The sequence below is a fragment of the Microtus oregoni genome, unplaced genomic scaffold (assembly GCF_018167655.1).
Source record: "Microtus oregoni isolate MIOR12 unplaced genomic scaffold, Mior012 000032F_ref0000030, whole genome shotgun sequence".
Lineage (NCBI taxonomy): Eukaryota > Metazoa > Chordata > Mammalia > Rodentia > Cricetidae > Microtus > Microtus oregoni.
The window spans coordinates 22,962,863-22,982,451 of NW_024543091.1; the positions used below are offsets into that span (position 1 = coordinate 22,962,863).

The following is a 19,589-nucleotide window of genomic DNA, read 5'->3' on the forward strand; positions in this document are numbered from 1 at the left end:
CGCCTGTTTGAGGCAGGTGCTCAGTGACAAGTAGGTGAGAGACTGCTGAGTAATGTGGTCATTAGGAATATGGTAGGACGCTAGACAGAGGACAGTTTTTGCTCTGTGACCTTGAATAAGCTCTGGGCCCTTAGATCTGTATTGGAAGTGGAGAAAAACCTGATGCATTTAAGATTCCTCCTAGTGCCTGAGCTCTGGGTTCTTCTGTGGGAGGCAGAGTTGCAGAGAGGTTTCTACAGTTTCCAGAGTTGTTAGACCTGACATTTCTAGTGAGGGCTGGGTCTTGGAAAGACCACACTACGGTGTGCTTTGTGTATCAGATGCCTATGCCTACAGTGAGTGTAGATATGCTCATTATTTTGTTAAGCTTGGGCCTTAACAAGGTGAGACAGACTCTGAGAGTCTTCCCTGCCTTGCTGAAGCTGGTGTCAAGTGAGGCTGAAGATGATGTGGGTTAGCTGGCTCAGGAGAGGCATTAAGTGGGATGTTATAGGGCAGATATTACAGAACTACATAGAGAAACCCTGTGATCCCAGGAAACTGAGGAAGGAGGATCTTACAGCCATTCCTTTTTAGTTTGATCAGTAGTCAAATACTGTGTCTTGCTAGTAGGGGTGGGTATCTGAAGTAACAGACTTTAGAATCTTTTTTTCCTTTTCCTTTTGTGCTATAGAGACAGGGTTTTTCTGTGTAGCCCCGGCTGTCCTAGAACTGACTCTGTAGACCAGGCTGGCCTCTAACTCAAAGGTCTGCCTGCCTCTGCCTCCCAAGAGCAGGTATGCCCTGCTCTTGTTCATGATAACTGACCCCTTCTGTTGAGTCATATGACCGGGTCTGCACTCTGAAAGAGTAGACATCTTTTGTCAACTATGTCTGGAGTTCGCAAGTCAAGGATTGCCTGTGATGGGGGCATGTGTGGTCTGTAGAGCACTGACCTCCTTTCCCAAACTACCAGTGTTAATTCTTTCATTTCCTGTTCTCTCTTCACAGATGTCAAGCCTTCCAACATCCTTGTGAACTCCCGTGGGGAGATCAAACTCTGTGATTTTGGGGTCAGCGGGCAGCTAATTGACTCCATGGCCAACTCTTTTGTAGGCACAAGGTCATACATGTCGGTACGAACTGAAGTTCCCTTCCTCCAGTGTCTCTGTTGGCTTCATTCTTAGCATAAACAGCCACATTTTATAGACCATAGAGCCCCAGATTTATGCATAGGGATTGAGAAAGGAGGGATGAGGCACAGTGGCCCTCACAGAGAGAGCTAATATCTTCCTTTCACAAATGTTCACAGGTAATTGGGGTTTCAGCCACTAGAAGGGATTGTGCTTTCCTCGCTCCAGTCTGGCTTCCATCCTGGAGAGACTGAGAAGCCACCTGACATCTTACCTGATTGTCAGATCCTCAAACTAAGATACACAGACATGACCATAGCTCAGCTGTCCCACTGCTGGTCCCCAGCCTTTTATCCTCTAGTGGCCCTGCTTAGAGTCTGTTTGGAATCATTTCCTCCATTCTGCATCTTTCCTCCTTCTCCTTCCTCTTCGCTGCATGTCTCTGGGTCATTTACCTGCCTTCTGTCCAGCTCCTGGTTAGAGTCTGCTCTGGCCCAGTCAGTACCCCATCGTGGCAGTCTTCCCTCCTGAGCCCAACTCTGCTGGCTCCCACTGTCACCTGAGCGCTGCATGCAGTTGTCCCCATGTCCATGGTCATGCCATCATGGAGTCTTTCGCTTTCCTGTACCTCAGGCTTCTAGGAATACCCAGGTGTCTTTCCTAGGGCCTTGCAGGGGTCTGGCACATTGAGAATGTTAGGAATGGCTGGTGAGTGGATGCTGTCAGGTTGACTGAATGAGAGCCCATTTGTAAGTATTACAGGACAAGATGGAAGTCTGCAGGGAATACTACAGAGGCAATGCACAGGAGGATTAGAGTTGGTAGTTTTTACAGAACCAAGGGAAAAATGCAGGTCCAGATGTTAAGGACAGTCCTGGCCCAGTGTTTCATACACAGAGCTGTCACACACTTGAGTGTCACAATCCATCCCTGCAGTTTTACCATCAGTAGAGGTGATGGTTCCTATATAGGAGGTGAGGATAGCTAGGGCGAAAGAACCAGCAGTCCTTACTCCCTATGTAGGGGCTATGTCCATGTCCCCTCTGGCTCCGGGCTAAGGAGCCTGCAGTCCTTACTCCCTATGTATGGGCTATGTCCATGTCCCCTCTGGCTCCGGGCTAAGGAGCCTGCAGTCCTTACTCCCTATGTAGGGGCTATGTCCATGTTCCCTCTGGCTCCGGGCTAAGGAGCCTGCAGTCCTTACTCCCTATGTAGGGGCTATGTCCATGTTCCCTCTGGCTCCCTACTGACCCTGCAGTCCTTACTCCCTATGTAGGGGCCATGTCCATGTTCCCTCTGGCTCCGGGCTAAGGAGCCTGCAGTCCTTACTCACTGTGTAGGAGCTATGTCCATGTCCCCTCTGGCTCCGGGCTAAGGAGCCTGCAGTCCTTACTCACTGTGTAGGAGCTATGTCCATGTCCCCTCTGGCTCCCTACTGACCCCAACTCCCACTGTGACTCCACAACGCTTTTACTCTACACCCCTACTGTAGAATCTACAGGGGATTAGTACCCACACACCCCACCCAACTCCAGTGGCTACAGGGAAGTTCTGCTCTTTGCATTGTGATTGCCTCTTCCCTAGATGGGGAAGTTGAGCATTTTGCACCCTGGGACACTCAGTTGTCAACTCTCAAGTTCATACTCAATTAGGCCTTAGGACTTATTGATCCATGGTTTAGTGGTTGGGTTTCTGTGGTTATATGGTTAGTTTCAAAATAGTTCAGTGTTAGAGTTGGTGGAAAATCCCATGGGATAATGAGTGGGTGTCTAAATAAATACACTATGATCAGAGTGAAGGTTTTTTCATAGGATTCTTGAAATACATGTCTGCTTGAACTAATGCTCCGTGTAGAGACAGACAGACTATGCTATTTCCTTTCTGGCACTTCCCATCATTGTTGGCTCATGTTTGTATACTGTTCTGCAACATCTAAAGGTTTTCATTTCACTTGGTCCCTGCTGTGGCACTAATAAGTAGACTGGATATTATGTTGTCGTCACTGTTACCAGTTAGCAGCAGACCCGTTTTATATATAGGAAAACTGAGACTCAGGATCACATAATGTTTAAGTCCCTGAGTTGGAACTCACGATAAGCCTCTCATGTGGGTTTGAGACGGGCTACCCTGCTTGTGCAGGACAGAGGCCAGACTGGGCAAAGCTAGAACCTCAAGCAGCTAGGACCCTGACTCCTTGGATTCTGCCAGCTGAGGCAGGGGCCAGGGAAAGTAGAACAGTAAGGAGAGATCAGAGCCATAATGAATACAGGCCACATCTAAGAGGCCAGAGGAGCTTTAACCATGTGAGGTAGCAGTAAGGGACACCAGAAGGTAAAAGCACTGTAATAGCCCTGGGGACCTGGCTAGAGCAAGAAGTGTGACCATTTGTCTCCTCTGTAGCCCGAGAGACTCCAAGGGACTCACTACTCCGTGCAGTCGGACATCTGGAGCATGGGGCTCTCTCTGGTGGAGATGGCAGTTGGGAGATACCCCATCCCTCCTCCTGATGCCAAGGAGCTGGAGCTGCTGTTTGGATGCCAGGTGGAAGGAGATGCAGCTGAAACACCACCCCGGCCGAGGACCCCTGGGAGGCCCCTCAGCTGTGAGTGACCTGCTATCCACAGTTAGGACTGTGGGGATACTGTTGGGGATTTCTGGGTGGCTGCTTCTCTTTGGGTGTCAGGCCGGGTCTTTGAGGAGCAACAAGGGTCCCTTGGGGTGGGTACAGGAAACAATTGTTCTTGCCAGCAATACCAGCTGTTTGTTGAATACTTGCTGTGATCCAGGTGCCATGCTTAGCACTTAGCAATATTAATTTTCTTTTTAATATTGTGGATTTCTTTTTAATTATGGTAAGGTTCACATAACAAAGTCTGTATGTTTAAGTATATATTATAATTAAGTGGTTTATAGTATATACTTCTGTTGTACAGCTGCTACCACCAGCACAATCTTTCTAGAACATTTCCATCACCCCCAGATCATCTTTCCCCATTACCAGTTACTCTTACTTCCCACCAACCCATCCCCTGGCAACCACTGATCTGCTCATTTTCTGTCTCCATGGATCTGCCAAATGTGCTCTAATTTTAAAAGCAGTATATTCATGAGCACTGCGATGATCTCTGCGTCAGGGAAGAAACTGAGGCACAGAGCACTTTCCTTGCCAAGACCATACAGACCATAAGAAGTGGCCAATCTGACTGCTAAGGCATAAACTTAGCAGCAACACACGCTTCTGAGTGATGTGCACTGAGATGCCTGGCTCTTGTACATCCTTCTCATACAACTTTCTCAGGCTTTTGTTTAGTTATTTATTTTGATGTTTTCTTTTTGCTTGAAGTTTTTTTGAGGTACAGTGTAACTCTCAGTGACCTGAAACTTTCTCTGTAGAGCAGGCTAGCTTTTGCTCCCAGAAATTGCCCCCTGCTTTTGCCTCCTGCGTGCTGGGATTAAATACATGTGCCACCGTACCTGGCCAGCCTTCTCATTTTTATGTGACTTCTGTTTGGAGTTCCTGTCTGACCAGGGAGAACTGGTCTTTATCCTGTTAACCTAGTGACTGAACGTGTGCACGAAGAGAGAGGCATCAGTGCTTGAAGGGCATGTCTTGTTTTTTTTTTTTCCTTTTTGTTTTTAATATTGTGGTCATTCTATCTATCTGACTATCTATCTATATATTTCGGGACAGGGTTTCTCTGTGGAACAGCCCTGGCTGTCCTGGTACTTACTTTGTAGACCAGACTGGCCTCAAATTCACAGAGATATGCCTACCTCTGCTTCCCGAGTGCTGGGATTAAAGGTGTGTGCCACCACTGCCTGGCTGGAAATTTTATTATATAGCATGTAAAGTGAATTGTCAGTCAAATAAATGAACACCTAAAAAAACAAACAAACATGTATAACATTTCCAACTGTCCTTTTTATTTATTTATTTATTTATTTAATTTTTTTGCAGGGGGGATTTCGAGACAGGGTTTCTCAGTAGCTTTTGGAGCCTGTCCTGGAACTAGCTCTTATAGACCAGGATGGCCTCTAACTCACAGAGATGGCCTCTAACTCACAGAGATCCGCCTGCCTCTGCCTCCCGAGTGCTGGGATTAAAGGTGTGCGCCACCACCGCCTGGCCCAACTGTCCTTTTTAAATAGTTTGACATTTCAAGCATTGCAAGGAAGATAAGAGAGAAATTGTCAGTTGAGCACATTTCAAACAAAATGTTCCTCATGGTCAATTGCTTGTGATCTTAGGGCAGGAAAGGAAAAAATCCATGCTCAGGTGAACTAAAAACAAATTCTAAGCCTGAGAGTATGGCTTAGTGGTAGAGCTTGCCTAGCACTTGTGAAGCTGTGGGCTCTACCTATACAGTGCACATAAGCCAAGCCCAAATATAGCCCTGCACTTATTTACTTGTTATGCCATTGGCTGCTCTATAAATGTAAGGATGGGAAGATGAATTGTCACTTGATTTCCATTCCAAAGATCTATTCTTTGACTCGTTGGTCAACTGATTTGCCTGAGGTCACACATCTAGGATGTTACTGAGCACAGACTCATAGCCTAGCCTTCTGGATTCTCTCCATGTTTAGGCCTTGACTAAAGTGGCTTTTTATTAATGATCTGTGCTCAACCCCTTGACTCATATTGGCAAGTAGCTTCTTGTTTATATCTGCATTTTTTAACTTCTTCTTTATAAATCTGCAGCATATGGAATGGATAGCCGACCTCCCATGGCAATTTTTGAGTTGTTGGATTATATAGTCAATGAGGTAAGTGCTGCCAGGTTTCCTTAACGTAAGTTATTCTACTTAGGAAAGTAGTTATGAGGGCTGGAGAGATGGTTTAGTAGTTAAGAGTACTGGTTGTTCTTCCAGAGGTCGTAAGTTCAATTCCCAGGAACCACGTGGTGGCTCACAACCATCTATCCTGGGATCTGATGCCCTCTTCTGGCATAAAGTTGTACATAGAGCTAGAGCACTTATACATAAAGCTTTAAAAAAAAAAGTTATGAGCTGGCGAGATGGCTTGGTAAGCACAGTGGTTGTTCTTGCAGAGGATCTGTGTTTAATTCCCAGCACTCACATGACAGCTCATAACCATCTGTAACCCTAGTTCCAAAGGGATCTGACACCCTCCTTTGTGGATACTGCATGCATGTAATACACAGACATACATATGGACAAAATACACACATAAAATTCAAAAACAAAAACTTGGAAAGGGAAAAAAATAAAATAGCAGTTATAAGTGTGTTGGTATATACCTGTGATCCCAGTACTCTGATTGAGACAGGAGAGTTTTAAGCCCGGGGCAGAACTGGACTACATAGTAAGATCCCTGTCTCAGAAGTGTAGGTGGAAGAGAAAACCATGGCTGACTTGGTCAGCATGCCTGTAACCTCTGTATATATTTCTTGGCTGTCCTAGAACTGGCTCTGTAGATCAGGCTGGCCTTCAGTTCTCAGCCATCCACCCGCTTCTGCCTTCTGAGTGCTGGGATTAAAGACGTGCACCACCACCATCCAGCTGCTTCTTATAAAGTGCTGTTTAAAAAGCTGTGTCTAGGGCTGGAGAGATGGCTCAGAGGTTAAGAGCACTGTCTGCTCTTCTAGAGGTCCTGAGTTCAATTTCCAGCAACCACATGGTGGCTCACAACCATCTGTAATGAGATCTGGCACCCTCTTCTGGCAAGTATAATTTTTTAAAAATGCTGTGACTATAGAAAGATGTGGAACATCCATTATCAATTCTGTGGGTTGAAGTGGCTCAGTCCTGTAATCCTAGCACATGGGAGGCCAAGGGAGAATATCATGACTTCTGGGCTAGCCTGCACTATAGAATGAGACACTCTCTCTAAAAGAAGAGAAAAAAGTTTAGAGAAAAATAGTTTTTAATGTGCCTACTAAAAAGGCGATTAAAAATCAAACTGTTGGGCTGGAGAGATGGCTCAGCGGTTAAGAGCATTGCCTGTTCTTCCAAAGGTCCTGAGTTCAATTCCCAGCAACCACATGGTGGCTCACAACCATCTGCAATGAGGTCTGGTGCCCTGTTCTGGCCTGCAAGCATACACGCAGACAGAATATCGTATACATAATAAATAAATAAATATTTTTAAAAAATCAAACTCTTATTATTACTCTTAGTTGACTTTAATATAAAGAGTCATACCTTTGTGAAATGATGGAGGAGACTTGCTCCAAGGTTTGCTCCAGCGTAGCCTGGGGCAGCACATGGATGTGAGGAAGCCCGGTGGACCAGCACTGTCTTGCAGAGGAGCAGCCTTGGCAGTTGATGAGAAGGGATGAGTGCTGTTACCTTTCACAGGCAGAACTGGGCTCAGATACAGTTGTCACCTTTCTTTGACTGCCTCAAGAAATCATAGGATATCTTGTGTCCTTCTCTGAAAACAGACCCTTAAAGGCACAAAAGGTCCACTGTCACAAACTCTACAGGAAATAACCTGCATTTATGTTTTCCTGCTCACCAGGAAATCTAGTTTACTTCTCTAATGTGTGCAGAGCAGTGTGCCAAGCAGCATGGGGCAAGGCAGAACAGTGCAGGGTGGGCCATCTGTCCTCTGCCTATTGAAGCCTACATGGCTGTAGGTGGGCGGCCTGTTAGGGAGGCTGCCTGGACCACCTGTGCAGCTCTGTACACTGCTTTCCTCACTCTGTTCTTCAAGCCAGCTGAGGGGGCCAAACTGCCTTTGCCCTCTTCATATAGGGAAGGAAACTGGGGCTCCAGGATGGGCAGTAGCTACACTTTCCCCAGTGCTTTCTGTCACCTACCTCTTTCCATTCCCTGACCCCAAGTGTCTTTGTTTGCACTCAGCCCTTCCTTGTCTGCCCTTTCTTAGGAGGAGCAGGCATTGGCCTCTGGAGACCAGTTGTTTTCTCTTGAATATTCCTCACCACCTCAGCAGCAGGGACAATTACTGGGAGAAGCTTGCTCAGGGCCAATGTTCTACAATCTGGATGGGAGCTAACTTCAAATTGACAAGGCCCTCAGGGTGTAAGGGTTTGTTGGGCTTTTTAGTAGGGTACTTGTATTTTGTTTTTGTAATGCTGAGGATCAAACCTGCCTCATACATGCTATGCAAGCTCTCTACCACTGAACTGAGCCACGTGTACAGAACCAGGGTTGGTGGTTTGTTTTAGGTAAGTTCTCATCATGTAGCCTGGACTAGTCTCAAATCTCAGCCTTCCAAAATGATAGGACTGCAAGCAGGTACCACCCAATTAGTGTTTTTCTTTCTTTCTTTCTTTCTTTCTTCCTTCCTTCCTTCCTCCCTGTTTTTTTTTTAAATATTTATTTATTTATTATGTGTACAGCATTCCTTCCATGTGTGCCCACAAGCCAGAAGGGGGTGCCAGGTCTCACTGTAGATGGCTGTGAGCCACCATGTGGTTGCTGGGAATTGAACTCAGGACCTCTGGAAGAGCAGTCAGTGCTCTTAACCACTGAGCCATCTCTCCAGCCCTCCCTCTTTGTTTTTTAAAACAGGGTCTCACTATATATCTCTGACTTGAATACACTATGTAGACCAGGCTGGCCTAGAACTCAAGAGATCTACCTACTTCTGCCTTCTGAATGCTTTAGCTGATGTCTCATTAGAGCAGGGACATCTTAGGTCTATCTCAAGTACTGCTCCTCCCAGGAAAGCTACATTGCTGGCACGGGTCATGTAAAATGCAGATTTCCTCAAGCTACTGTCAGGATCTGTGTCAGGGACCTGGGAGATGCCACACTGCTACAGTGTGTGGGCAGTATCATCCATACTCAGCCTTGCCAGTTAATGTGTTAACTTTCTGTGACTATTCAGGGCTCAGAAAACGGTTTTGTTTTGTGGTTTCTGGGAGTACTGTCAGGCTTAAGTGGTGCTTCCTGGTTTGTGCATTCCTGAGGCTTCTGCTATTGGTAGCTACTGCTGACCCTTCCAGGCCAGTCACACTCTTACACTATTCTTACTCTGCACCTGAGTGTCTAAACTCAGAGGGTTCTAGAGCTAATAGCACAGCCTTATTTCATAGGAGACTGAACAAGCTGAGGGAAACATTGTTTGTTCAGTCACCAGAGTGGTAGAATACTTGAAGTGGTCCCAACAAGGTGAACCAGGACGAACAGGACTTCTTAAGGCCACTTTCCTGGAACTGATGAGGGTAGCAGTGGCCAGAGGCATGGTGGGGAGGTGACTGGAGCAGGGGTCAAGAGTCTCACGTGGTGATATGTTTGCAGCCTCCTCCAAAATTGCCCAGTGGAGTATTCAGTCTGGAATTCCAAGATTTTGTGAATAAATGGTAAGTTTGCACTACATTCCCGAGACCCTGGCCTTACCCTTTCCCTGTCCTCTAACCCTGATTGCTGTTATACTCCTTGTAGCACTGGCACGTGTTACTCTTACTTGAACTGCAGGGATCATCCTGTTGCTTCCTGACCTTGATTTAAGCAAGACTTCCTTTATGTGCTCAGGCATGATGGTGTGCCTAGAATGGAGGAAGAGCCAGGCTCAGGCCCCTAGTTCCTCAGCCTTCATGTAAGGGGCAGTGACTGGAAACCAGTGTTCTTACATTAATCTTCATTCTTTTCAGCTTGATAAAGAACCCTGCAGAGAGAGCAGACCTGAAGCAGCTCATGGTGAGTCTCAGAGCCTGTTTATTCATCTCACTTGACCATTTGTCTGTCTTGCCCCAGCCCTCATTCTTTAGTCAGGGTTGGGGCTGCACAGTGCCAGATGTGAGTTACAGGGGGGACCTGGGATGCGAGTCAGGGAGGGGCCAGCCCACAACCTTCCTGAGGACAGGCCTTTTTTTTTTTCTAGTTCTGACTGGTTCATCTCACATTTCCAGCATTCTGGGTTGCTTCATCTAATTCTTGTTTGACAACATTGGCACAGGGATGTGGTATTTTAAGGTCCCTGCTCCATGCCTGATGTAGCCTTGAGTGTAGTGTACCTTCTAACAAGTAAGGGTTGCTCAGAGACAAGGGCCGCACAACTTATATGCATGGTCATGGCAGAGGATCTTTGGGCTGCAGCTGGCCTACTTGCTGTGCAAGGGTGAACACTAGAAGCATCTTCCAAGTGGTCCGACTAGGCTGAGACTCTTGCTTTTTCCTCCTGGTAGTTTAACAGCATTTCCTTTCTCTGTTTTCTGCACCCAGGTTCATGCTTTCATCAAGAGATCTGATGCTGAGGAGGTGGACTTCGCAGGGTGGCTCTGCTCTACCATTGGGCTTAACCAGCCCAGCACACCAACCCACGCCGCTAGCATCTGAGCCTTTGGGAAGCAGCAAAGAGGAACTCCTCTGCCCAGCGGCATGCCATGTTGCTTTCAGGCCTCTCCCATGCTTGTCTCTGTTCAGACGTGCACCTCATCTGTGACAAAGGATGAAGAACACAGCATGTGCCAAATTGTACTTGTGTCATTTTTAATATCATTGTCTTTATCACTATGGTTACTCCCCTAAGTGGATTGGCTTTGTGCTTGGGGCTATTTGTATGTTGATCAAACTCATACCAGGCTGAACTATAGTGAAACCCTGGTGACCTGGGTGGTCATTCTTACTGATGTTTGCACTGCTGTTCGTGTTCTGTGACTCACTGGCTGCCTGGATTGTCAGGATTCTCGGCCCCTTGGTACTTCACTCTTGCTGGTGACCTCTCAGTCTGAGGAGAGGGAGCTCATGAGACCTTCACAGGCAGTGCATGGGAAGCATGCTTTGCTGCTAATGAAATGAGCATCAGATTGTGTACATCATGTTATTTTTATTTTTTGCTTTTGGTATAGAATTTAGCAATTCCCGTCAAAAAAAGGAAAAAAAAAACAACAAAAAAAACCAAAAATCTACCCAGAGCCCATCACTGCCATGATAGCTGGGGCTTCAGTCTGTCTACAGTGGCGATTTTAAGACTTCTGGTTGTATTTCTATATTTATTTTTAAATACACTGTGTGGGGTACTTAGTGTGGTATACGTCTCTTAAGTTTGGATTAGTGTTTCTAAATAGATGGTTATTTTGAACGTCATAAATGGATTACGGCATCAGTATGTGTCAGAGTTCTATCTTTTCTCCAATCCCAGCACCAATGCTATTGTAAACGTGTATAGTGCCTACAAATTGTATGAAAATCCTTTTAGCCATTTTAATCCAGATGTTTATCAAATCTAAACTCTTATTCTAATAAAAATACTATCAAGTTAAAATAAAAAGGACAAAAGATATTTCTGCTTTTGTGGCAGGCCTTTCGGTTTCTCTAGACTATAGGAAATGAAGTGATTGGCCATGCACTGAAGTAGGGAAAGTGAAGACAGGAACACAGTTGGAAGTCATAAATACTGCATAAGAGTGTCTCTGTTGATGGTGTGAACATCCTGACCAAAGGAGCCTGGGGAGGAAGGGGTTTACTTCAGTTCACAGCCTGTAGTCAGTCCACCATCCAGGGAACTCATGGCAGAAACTGAAGCAGAGGCCATGGGAACCCTGCTTACTGGCTTTGCTCTTTGTGTTTGCTGAGCCTTTCTTATAGCACCCAGGAACACCAGCCCAGGGGTAACACAGCCCACAGTGAGCTGGGCCCTCCCACACCAGTCAACATTCAATAAAATTTACCACAAGCTGCCCACAGGACAGTCTGTTGGAGGCAATTTCTCAATGCATGTTCCCACTTACAAAATGATTCTAGATTGTTTTGAGTTTATGTAAAAACTAGTCAATACTCAGGGTGTGGTACCATAAGTGTCTTTAATTCCAATATAGATGAATTTAATTCCCACACGGATGAATCTCTGAGTTTGAGGCTGGCTTGGTCTTGAGTTCCAAGACAGCCAGGGGAATACAGAGAGACCTCGTCTCAGAAAAAGAAAAGAGAGGGCGGTGGTGGTGGCACACACCTTTAATTCCAGGAGCCAGAGACAAGTGGATCTCCATGAGTTCAAGGCCAGCCTGGTCTATAGAGCAAGTTCTAGAACAGGCTCTAAAGCTACAGAAAAAAAAAAATCCTGTTTCAAAAAGCCAAAAAACAAACAAAACAAAACCAAACCACAACATAGTAGCCAGTGCACACACTGCCAGCTCTGTGCAGTAGGCATTGGAGGCATTGGGTCTCCTGCAGAACTCTAGCGCTGACTACCACCCGCCCAGGGCCTGTGAACAAGGAGTCGCTTTACATAAGGAGAAAGCTACAGGTGTGTGTCCTAGGGTTTCTACTGCTGTGACAAAACACTGACCAGAAGCAGTTTGGGGAGGGAAGGGTTGACTTGGCTTACATATCCTCAATCACAGTCCACTGAAGTAAACTTGGGAACCTGGAAGCTGATTTAGAGGAATGGACGAATGCTGCTTACCGGCTTGTTCAGCTTTCTGAATTACAGCACTCAGGACCACAGCCCAGAGGCTGAGCCATCCCACATCAACCACTAATAAAATACTCCACAGGCTTGCCTAAAGCTCAGTCTTATCGACGCATTTTATCAATTGAGGTTTGCTCCTCTCAGATGACTGTATCTTGTGTCAGCTGACAAAATCCTAGCCAGCACAGTGGGGCTGGGAACTTGTCTGGGCAAAATCAAGTTACTTCTCACAGAACATTCCTTATTTTTTGTAGCAAGTCCTGCCTGCCAGTAGCCATACCCACAGGAAGTCCTTGCTGGTGTGAGAGCCTTCAGTAAGGTCTAGTCAGTCTGCTGTGCTATACTGGGAAATGGTTTCCTTTCACTATACCTTCTGGGGGGGAGGGGTCCTCCCCAGTGCTGGCTTTGTCATGCCTATGAGGTAGCTGTAAAGTCAGAAAAAAAGATGGGGTCTGAGCCCAGCGGTGGAGGTGGTGGTGGCGCATGCCTTTAATCTCAGGAGGCAGAGGCAGGTGGATCTTTGTGAGTTCCAGGCCAGCCTGGTCTACAGAGACAATTCCAGGACAGGCTCCAAAGCTACAGAGAAACCCCGTCTCAGAAAAAAAAAAAAAAAGTGGGGGGGAGGTCTGTGTGGGGCTGGAGAGACGGCTCAATGGTCAAGAGCATTGGCAGTTTTCCAGAGGACTAGGTTCAATTCCCAGCCCCCACATGGCAGCTCACGACTATGTGTAACTCCAGTTCCAGGGATCCGACACCCTTCACACCAATGCACATAAAAAACGTACCACTATGCAATTGTGAGGTACAGTTTAGATACCAGCACCCACATTAGAAGCTGGGCATCCCACAGACATGCACCTCCTGCTCTGAGGGATCGAATTTTGTACCCACATGTACTTACATATGTACACACACAAGCACAAGCAGATAAACCTTAAAAAAAAAGTGCAGGTGACATGGTTCAGTGGATAAGGTAGCAGTGCTTATATTGAGCCTGGCAGGCAACCCAAGTTCAATCCTTAAGGCTCACATAGTGGAAGAACTGACTTCCATAAGCTGTCCTATGACCTCCATATACACACTATGGTACACATGTCCACACACACAAGAGCACACAAAAAGGAAATACAAGCTGACCTAAAACATCAGGTATCCTATAGGCCATTTCATCACTAGTCCTTGATTTCTTCTATAGGAGAGTATCTTACATAAAAACCAGTGTGTGTATTGTGTTGTATAAGTAGCTGTTAGTATAGGCCTGTGTATGGTTTGTTTGGTGTGTACTGGGGAGGTGTACGTGTGTGCTGTGGCCAGAGGTTGTTGGCATTTTTTCACTCTTTTTTTTTTTTTAAAAGGAAAAAAAGGGAGAGAGAGGATTTCTCTGTGTAGCCCTGGTCATCCTGGAACTTGCTCTATAGACCAGACTCTGCCTCTTGAGTGCTGGGATTAAAGGAGTGCACCACCACCGCCCAGCATTTTCCCTCTATTTTATATATATATTTTTTGAGACAGGGTCTCTATATAGTCCTGGCTGTCCTGGGACTTGTTATGTAGACCATCACAGTGTCCTGACATCCTGCCCCGCCTCCCTCAGTCACCTCCTACAGGACTACCCTACCCCTAGTAATGACTGAAATTATTTCAATTTGTATAGTGTTTGCCTTTTTCAGAAAAAAGGAGGGCTAGAATGACTGTTTATTTCTCATAGCATAATGATCTAGAGATCAACCCATGCACTGTGTTTACCTTGCATTGTATTTTGTTTTCATTACATTCCAGACTGGCCTCACAGTGGGTAATCACTTCTGCTAGAGAATCTCAAAGCCTGGGATTACAGGAGTGTATATGCCAAAACTCGCTAAAAATCCTTATTTTCTACTAAACATCTTTTAGATAATGACCAGGTATTATCCACTTTTTCCCAGTTGTCCAGTGGTGAAGTTGACCTTGAGTTGTTTCATATATTAGAGCAAGAAAAAAACATTTTTGTAGCTTGCTGTACACTAGCATTATTCTAAACCCTTCCAGCGAGTTCTGGGAGTAAAGGTGTACACCTCCATGCCCAACATCACTGGTTTTTCTCTTTTTCAGACAGGGTCTCTTGGTGAACCCGAAGCTCACTGGCCGGCCAGACAGCTTCAGGCTCCCTCTCCTCAGTGTTGAGGTTACAAGCATGTAACACTTTGCCCAGCTTATTACATAGATTTGGAGATCCAAACTCATGTTTTCATATTTATATGGTAGATACTTTACCAATTGAGCCTCTCCTGTCCACAGTGTATACTTTTTTACATAGCACCGGTACCCAAGGCAAGTGCCTGTGACTTAGAAATTCAGTTTGTAAAACTAACCCAAGCTCTTGTCCCCCTTACGAATCAGATTCTTCCTCTTCCTCCTCCTCCTCCTCCTCCTCTTCCTCCATAGGGGTCCTTGTACTCAGCTTCAGTGTGGTTTGATTGATTGATGCTTCATTGTCGACATGCACCGACATCTGAGTAAAACGAGAACACTGGCATTACTAGGAAGGAGCTGAACCTCAAAACAGCACATTCTTTAGAATCAAATCTCATTTGTGGGGTTGGAGAGATGACAGCAATTAGAGTACTTGTTACGTGTGGGTGGAGGTTGTGCATGCCTTTAATCCCAGCACTAGGGAGGCAGAGGCAGGCGGATGCCTGAATTCGAGGCCAGCCTGGTCTACAAATTTCAGGACAGCCAGGGCTACACAAAGAAATCCTTTATTTTTTTTCCCTCATCACATTTTTATGACTGAGAGGAAAGATCACTTTCCTGTTTCTGGCTTCTCCAGTTATTGAAAAGGGTAAGAAGAATTGCTTCGTATTTTTAAAATGTCGACTGACCTTCAGAATTCTATTAGAAACCATCAGCAAAAATAATTGTGTAGACTACACGGTTTATTACAGAATTTCCAAAATATGATATATTTAGAAAGAATATGACTGTATTAGCTCTTACTGTTGTTGGTTTTTGCTTTTGTTTTTTGTTTTTTCAAGACAGGGTTTCTCTGTAGTTTTGGTGCCTGTCCTGGAATTAGCTCTTATAGACCAGGCTGGCCTCGAACTCACAGAGATCTACCTGCCTCTGCCTCCTGAATACTAGGATTAAAGTATGCCACCACTGCCCAGCTTGTACTGGCTTTTTGAAGGCACTTCGTAAGAGTGGGTAGGGTAACACCTGCTACTCGTCCTTTAGCCCCTGATTTGTGCTTGAAGCCACCCACACAGAGCAGCAACTATGACACATTCCTAAACTAGTCCTAGAAGAGCCAAATTTCTGAACAGGATGCGGGGGCACATGCCTGTAATCACAAACAGGGAAGAAGATCAGAAGGCGGCCAGTCTGGGTATGTAAGACACTGTTTAAAACAAAACTCACCGTGACCTCTACCACTACCAGTTTCTTGTGGTTCTCTTGAATAACTAGGAATAATGGAGTACCCTGAGTAACTGGGAAGGCCAGGCATAGTGGTGCACATTATGAGAGTAGGGAGAGGCTGCTTAAATCTGACAAAGTATAAAATACAGGCTACTTATTACCTGAAAGATTAATGTATATTAGTTATTTATTGAACTACAAATTATGAGGGGCTGAAGATATGGCTCGCTGGTAGGGTACTTGATCACCATGTATGAGGCCCCTGGTTCAATCACAGTAAATTCCTTCATGCCCCAAATATTTAATTGGCATGTCCCAGAGTCCTTTGGACTTGGTAATGTGCTATACAGCATTCATGCAGCTATGCAGCAAGGGAACAATGGGACTCCACACTGTCTGGAAGCCTGTACTCCACCAAACTTACATCACACTGTTCAGGCGCAGGCCGAGTAGACAGCGTTTCAGTCCCTCTGCGAGAACTTATCATGGATTGGAGGGCCATTTCTTCAACCTAGGGAAGGAGAGTTGGGGACATGTACTGAGCGTTCTGCTGGGTTACTAAAGTGAGTGAATTCCTAGAAGCTGTGAAGGTTGGCATCACAAAAGGGAGCTGCTTCTAATCCCAGGCCTGCTCCTGAAGGGCAGAGGAAATTCTTAGGCTTTAGCTGCTCTCCACTCCCCACTGAAACAGGGTATCACTATGTAGTCCTGGCTGCCCCATAACTTGGTATGTAGACCAGGCTGGCCTTGAATTCACAGAAGTCCACCTGCCTCTGCCTCCCAAGTGCTGGTAGTAAAAGCGTGGGCCACTACACCAGGCCTGAAAGGATACTAGCTGAGTTTGTGGCTTTGGCAGGCCTTGCCCTTCTCCCCATTCCTTTTGCCTTACTAAAAACCATGAGATTACATCCTGAAGCCAATCTCTCCTCCTGAGGCTGAATACTAAGGTCCAGTCCCTTTGGCTCATCTAATTAATATGCCTAATTAAAATTAAGTACCTCTCCTTAACACGAGGTTTTCCCTTTTCCCTTCATAAACTGCCATTTTCCTATGGGCCATGTCTGTCTCTTCTCTGTTCAGAAGCAGCCCACTGTCCTCTGGGACAAATACCCTTGTCCCTTTCCCTTGTTACCCTTCTTTTGGTCCTCACCGTCTATCTCCTGCCTTTGTCTCTTATTCCCTGACCTCTGTCCTCTGGGGGTTAAAAAAAAAAAAAAAATCTCCTTTATGCTGAAAACTTGGTCTTGAGTGTGTAGAGCCAACTTTTAAGTTCCCTATACAGTCTTACCTGTTTTTTTCAGACAGGGTTTTTCTGTGTAGCCTTGGCTGTCCTAGAACTCACTCTGTAAACCAGGCTAGTCCTGTGCTTATAGAGGTGCACCTCCTTCTACTTACCTGTTTTTTTTTTTTTTAAAAATTATTTATACTTATTTTATGTACATTGGTGTTTTGCCTGAGTGAGGGTGTCAGATCTTAGAGTTACAGACAGTTGAGTTGCCATTTGGGTGCTGGGAATTGAACCCAGGTCCTCTGGAAAAGCAGTCAGTGCTCTTAACCACTGAGCCATCTCTCCAGCCCCTGCTTACCTGTTTTTTAAAGAGAAGAACTTTATTGGTGTTTAGCTAAACTGCAGGCTTCCACACCCCAAGACCAAGCAGCTCAGTAAGGAAATGCAGGTGCACCACTAAAAGGCCAGGTGTAGGGGCCGGAGAGATGAATCAATGGTTAAGAGCACTTCCAGAAAGCTAGAACCAGTGTAACCACTGCAACTAGATCTCCCAGAGAGTCGGGGCTCTATTCCCAGCACCCATATGGTGGCTCGCAAGTATCTGTAACTCCAGTTCCAGGCAATCTAACATGCCCTTTTACCTTCCCCAGACACTAGGCATGAAAGTGCTGCTCAGACATACATGCAATAGATACAAAATTACATACACCAATAGATATAAAATTTAAAAAAACAAAAGATATATATTCAGACACAAAAAAACATATAGAAGAATATATATGACATCAGGTGTAGCTGGTCGTGCAACTGCGCTCCTGTAATCCTGGCACCGAGGTAAAAGGATCACAAGTTTGAGGCCAACCTGGGTTACATAGGAAGTTCAAGACCAGCGAAGCTATCTCTCTCTCTGACACACACACTTCTCTCTGTGTCTTTCTCTGACACACACACGCAATGCAAGTGAGTGGTCAGCTGGCTCCACAGACACAAATGTATGTCCTAAGACTGAGATTGTCTACTCACTAACGAGAAAATGACGGCAGGAGATCAGAAACCGCCTGTTTACTGAAGCATCAGGGTACCTGCGTTTGGGAAGTCATCGTCACCACACAATCACTAGGTGCCTGTAGGGGTACTGTAGCAATAAGTGTGCGCCACTTCTAACTGCCCAGAGGAACACTGCTTGTCATTTTCTATACCACAGGTATACAAGTTCAGTTTGTAGAGGCCTTCTGTAACCCTCATGTCACTTGCATACGACTGAGGAGCTGGTATTTCCACTATCATTTCACAGGGACCAAATTACCCCGAGGTCTAGGGAGTGAACAAGGCAGATGTAAACCTGCGTTCTTCCAGTCAGTAACTGCTCCCTAAAAGTTACTGAGAACTCTAGAGGACAAGTTTCTCTCCCAGACCTCATTCAGACCCCAGGAGCATCTAAATTCCCTTCTAGTTTTGCAACACTAAAGCCCTTTCCAGTGCATATAAACACTAGTAACCAGCAGGTGAGGCGTGATCCGGCGGGCCAGAGGTGGGCTTAGGGGGCTAAGCCCGCGGAACACTTAGAGGACCGGAACGGTGCGGAGCAAGCTGCCCGGAGCTCTAATGCAGGCGACGGTCACGCGCGAGGGCCTGGGCTTGGAGGGTGGCTAGCTCACCTTGAGGCGGTTCAGTTGGTCGTGCAAGGCCGCCTTCAGACGAAGCAGCGTTTCCTCCTCCTTGCGGAGTTCCTGCAGCCGGCTTAGCATCCTCTTTCTCCCCTCGTTAGGTCAATGTCTTTTGCCGGGCGCCCAGTGATGACGTCACTTCCGATTCCTGGAAGCAGTCACGGGTCGCCGGTTTAAGCAATTTACTGATTCCGGTACCGACGACTCTCAAAGCACAGGGTAATGGAACGCCAGTGAGTTAGTTATTCAATCCCATTGCTGATTACTTAAAGTAGAAATAGGTAAACTCGTTTCACAGGCTTCAAGAAATCAGTTCTCACCGGAGCATTTTTTTTTTTTAAAACAGTGTTTCTGTTATCTTTGGAGGCAGTCCTGGTATTCTTTGTGGCCCAGATTGGCTTTGAACTCACGAGATTGCCTGCCTCCTGAGTACCAGGTTGTGCGCCTCACCAGAACACTTTTAAAGTGCAGTTTGCTCCAAATGGCTTTTCTCCACAAAGGTTGGAGACATTTGCAGGTAGAAAGCAAAATAGCAATTTCTAGCTCAAATATTTAGCGTGACATAAGCCTCTTAATTTTTTTTTTTTAAATTTTCGAGACAGGGTTTCTCCGTAGCTTTGGGTTCCTGTCCTGGAACTAGCTCTTGTAGACCAGGCTGGCCTCGAACTCAAGAGATCCGCCTGCCTCCACCTCCGGAGTGCTGGGATTAAAGGCGTGCGCCGCCACCGCCCGGCAAAGCCTCTTAATCTTAAGGCGCTCTCATTTCCCGAATAAAAGCTAACCAGTTATAATTAAAAATCCTTTTACCTGAATTTACTGTCTGCTATTACTTTTGAGCTAAT

General features: G+C 45.9%; 2 protein-coding genes across 3 annotated transcripts in view; one reads left to right on the forward strand and one right to left on the reverse strand.

Annotated features, from left to right (window-relative positions):
- Map2k1 (mitogen-activated protein kinase kinase 1) overlaps positions 1-11,324 on the forward strand; it is a 68,887-nt gene extending 57,563 nt beyond the window's left edge. Inside the window, exons 6-11 of the mRNA XM_041679454.1 lie at positions 991-1,115; positions 3,513-3,714; positions 5,815-5,879; positions 9,345-9,406; positions 9,698-9,743; positions 10,269-11,324. Coding sequence (XP_041535388.1) covers positions 991-1,115; positions 3,513-3,714; positions 5,815-5,879; positions 9,345-9,406; positions 9,698-9,743; positions 10,269-10,382 — 614 coding nt within the window. The 3' untranslated portion in view covers positions 10,383-11,324. The remainder of the gene's footprint in view (positions 1-990; positions 1,116-3,512; positions 3,715-5,814; positions 5,880-9,344; positions 9,407-9,697; positions 9,744-10,268) is intronic.
- On the reverse strand, positions 10,344-19,094 carry Snapc5 (small nuclear RNA activating complex polypeptide 5). Of its 2 annotated transcripts, XM_041679455.1 has the most exons (4): positions 18,739-19,076; positions 16,277-16,363; positions 14,808-14,947; positions 10,344-10,482 (listed from the first exon to the last, which is right to left on the reverse strand). In XM_041679455.1, the coding sequence occupies exons 1-3, from the start codon at positions 18,826-18,828 to the stop codon at positions 14,825-14,827; spliced, it is 300 nt and encodes a 99-aa protein (XP_041535389.1). In that variant the 5' UTR covers positions 18,829-19,076; the 3' UTR covers positions 10,344-10,482; positions 14,808-14,824. The 2 variants fall into 2 exon arrangements, with proteins under 2 accessions (XP_041535389.1, XP_041535390.1); XM_041679456.1 differs by lacking the exon at positions 16,277-16,363 and having other exon boundaries at positions 18,739-19,094.
- Positions 19,095-19,589: the final 495 nt, after the last annotated feature.

Excerpts from the sequence above, each read along its gene's own strand:
- Snapc5 (XM_041679455.1), bottom strand. The coding sequence starts at position 18,828 with ATGCTAAGCCGGCTGCAGGAACTCCGCAAGGAGGAGGAAACGCTGCTT. Across the intron at positions 16,364-18,738 it reads ACCAACTGAACCGCCTCAAG|GTTGAAGAAATGGCCCTCCA; the intron begins GTGAGCTAGCCA and ends CTCCTTCCCTAG. Across the intron at positions 14,948-16,276 it reads CTGCGCCTGAACAGTGTGAT|ATGTCGGTGCATGTCGACAA; the intron begins GTAAGTTTGGTG and ends CGTTTTACTCAG.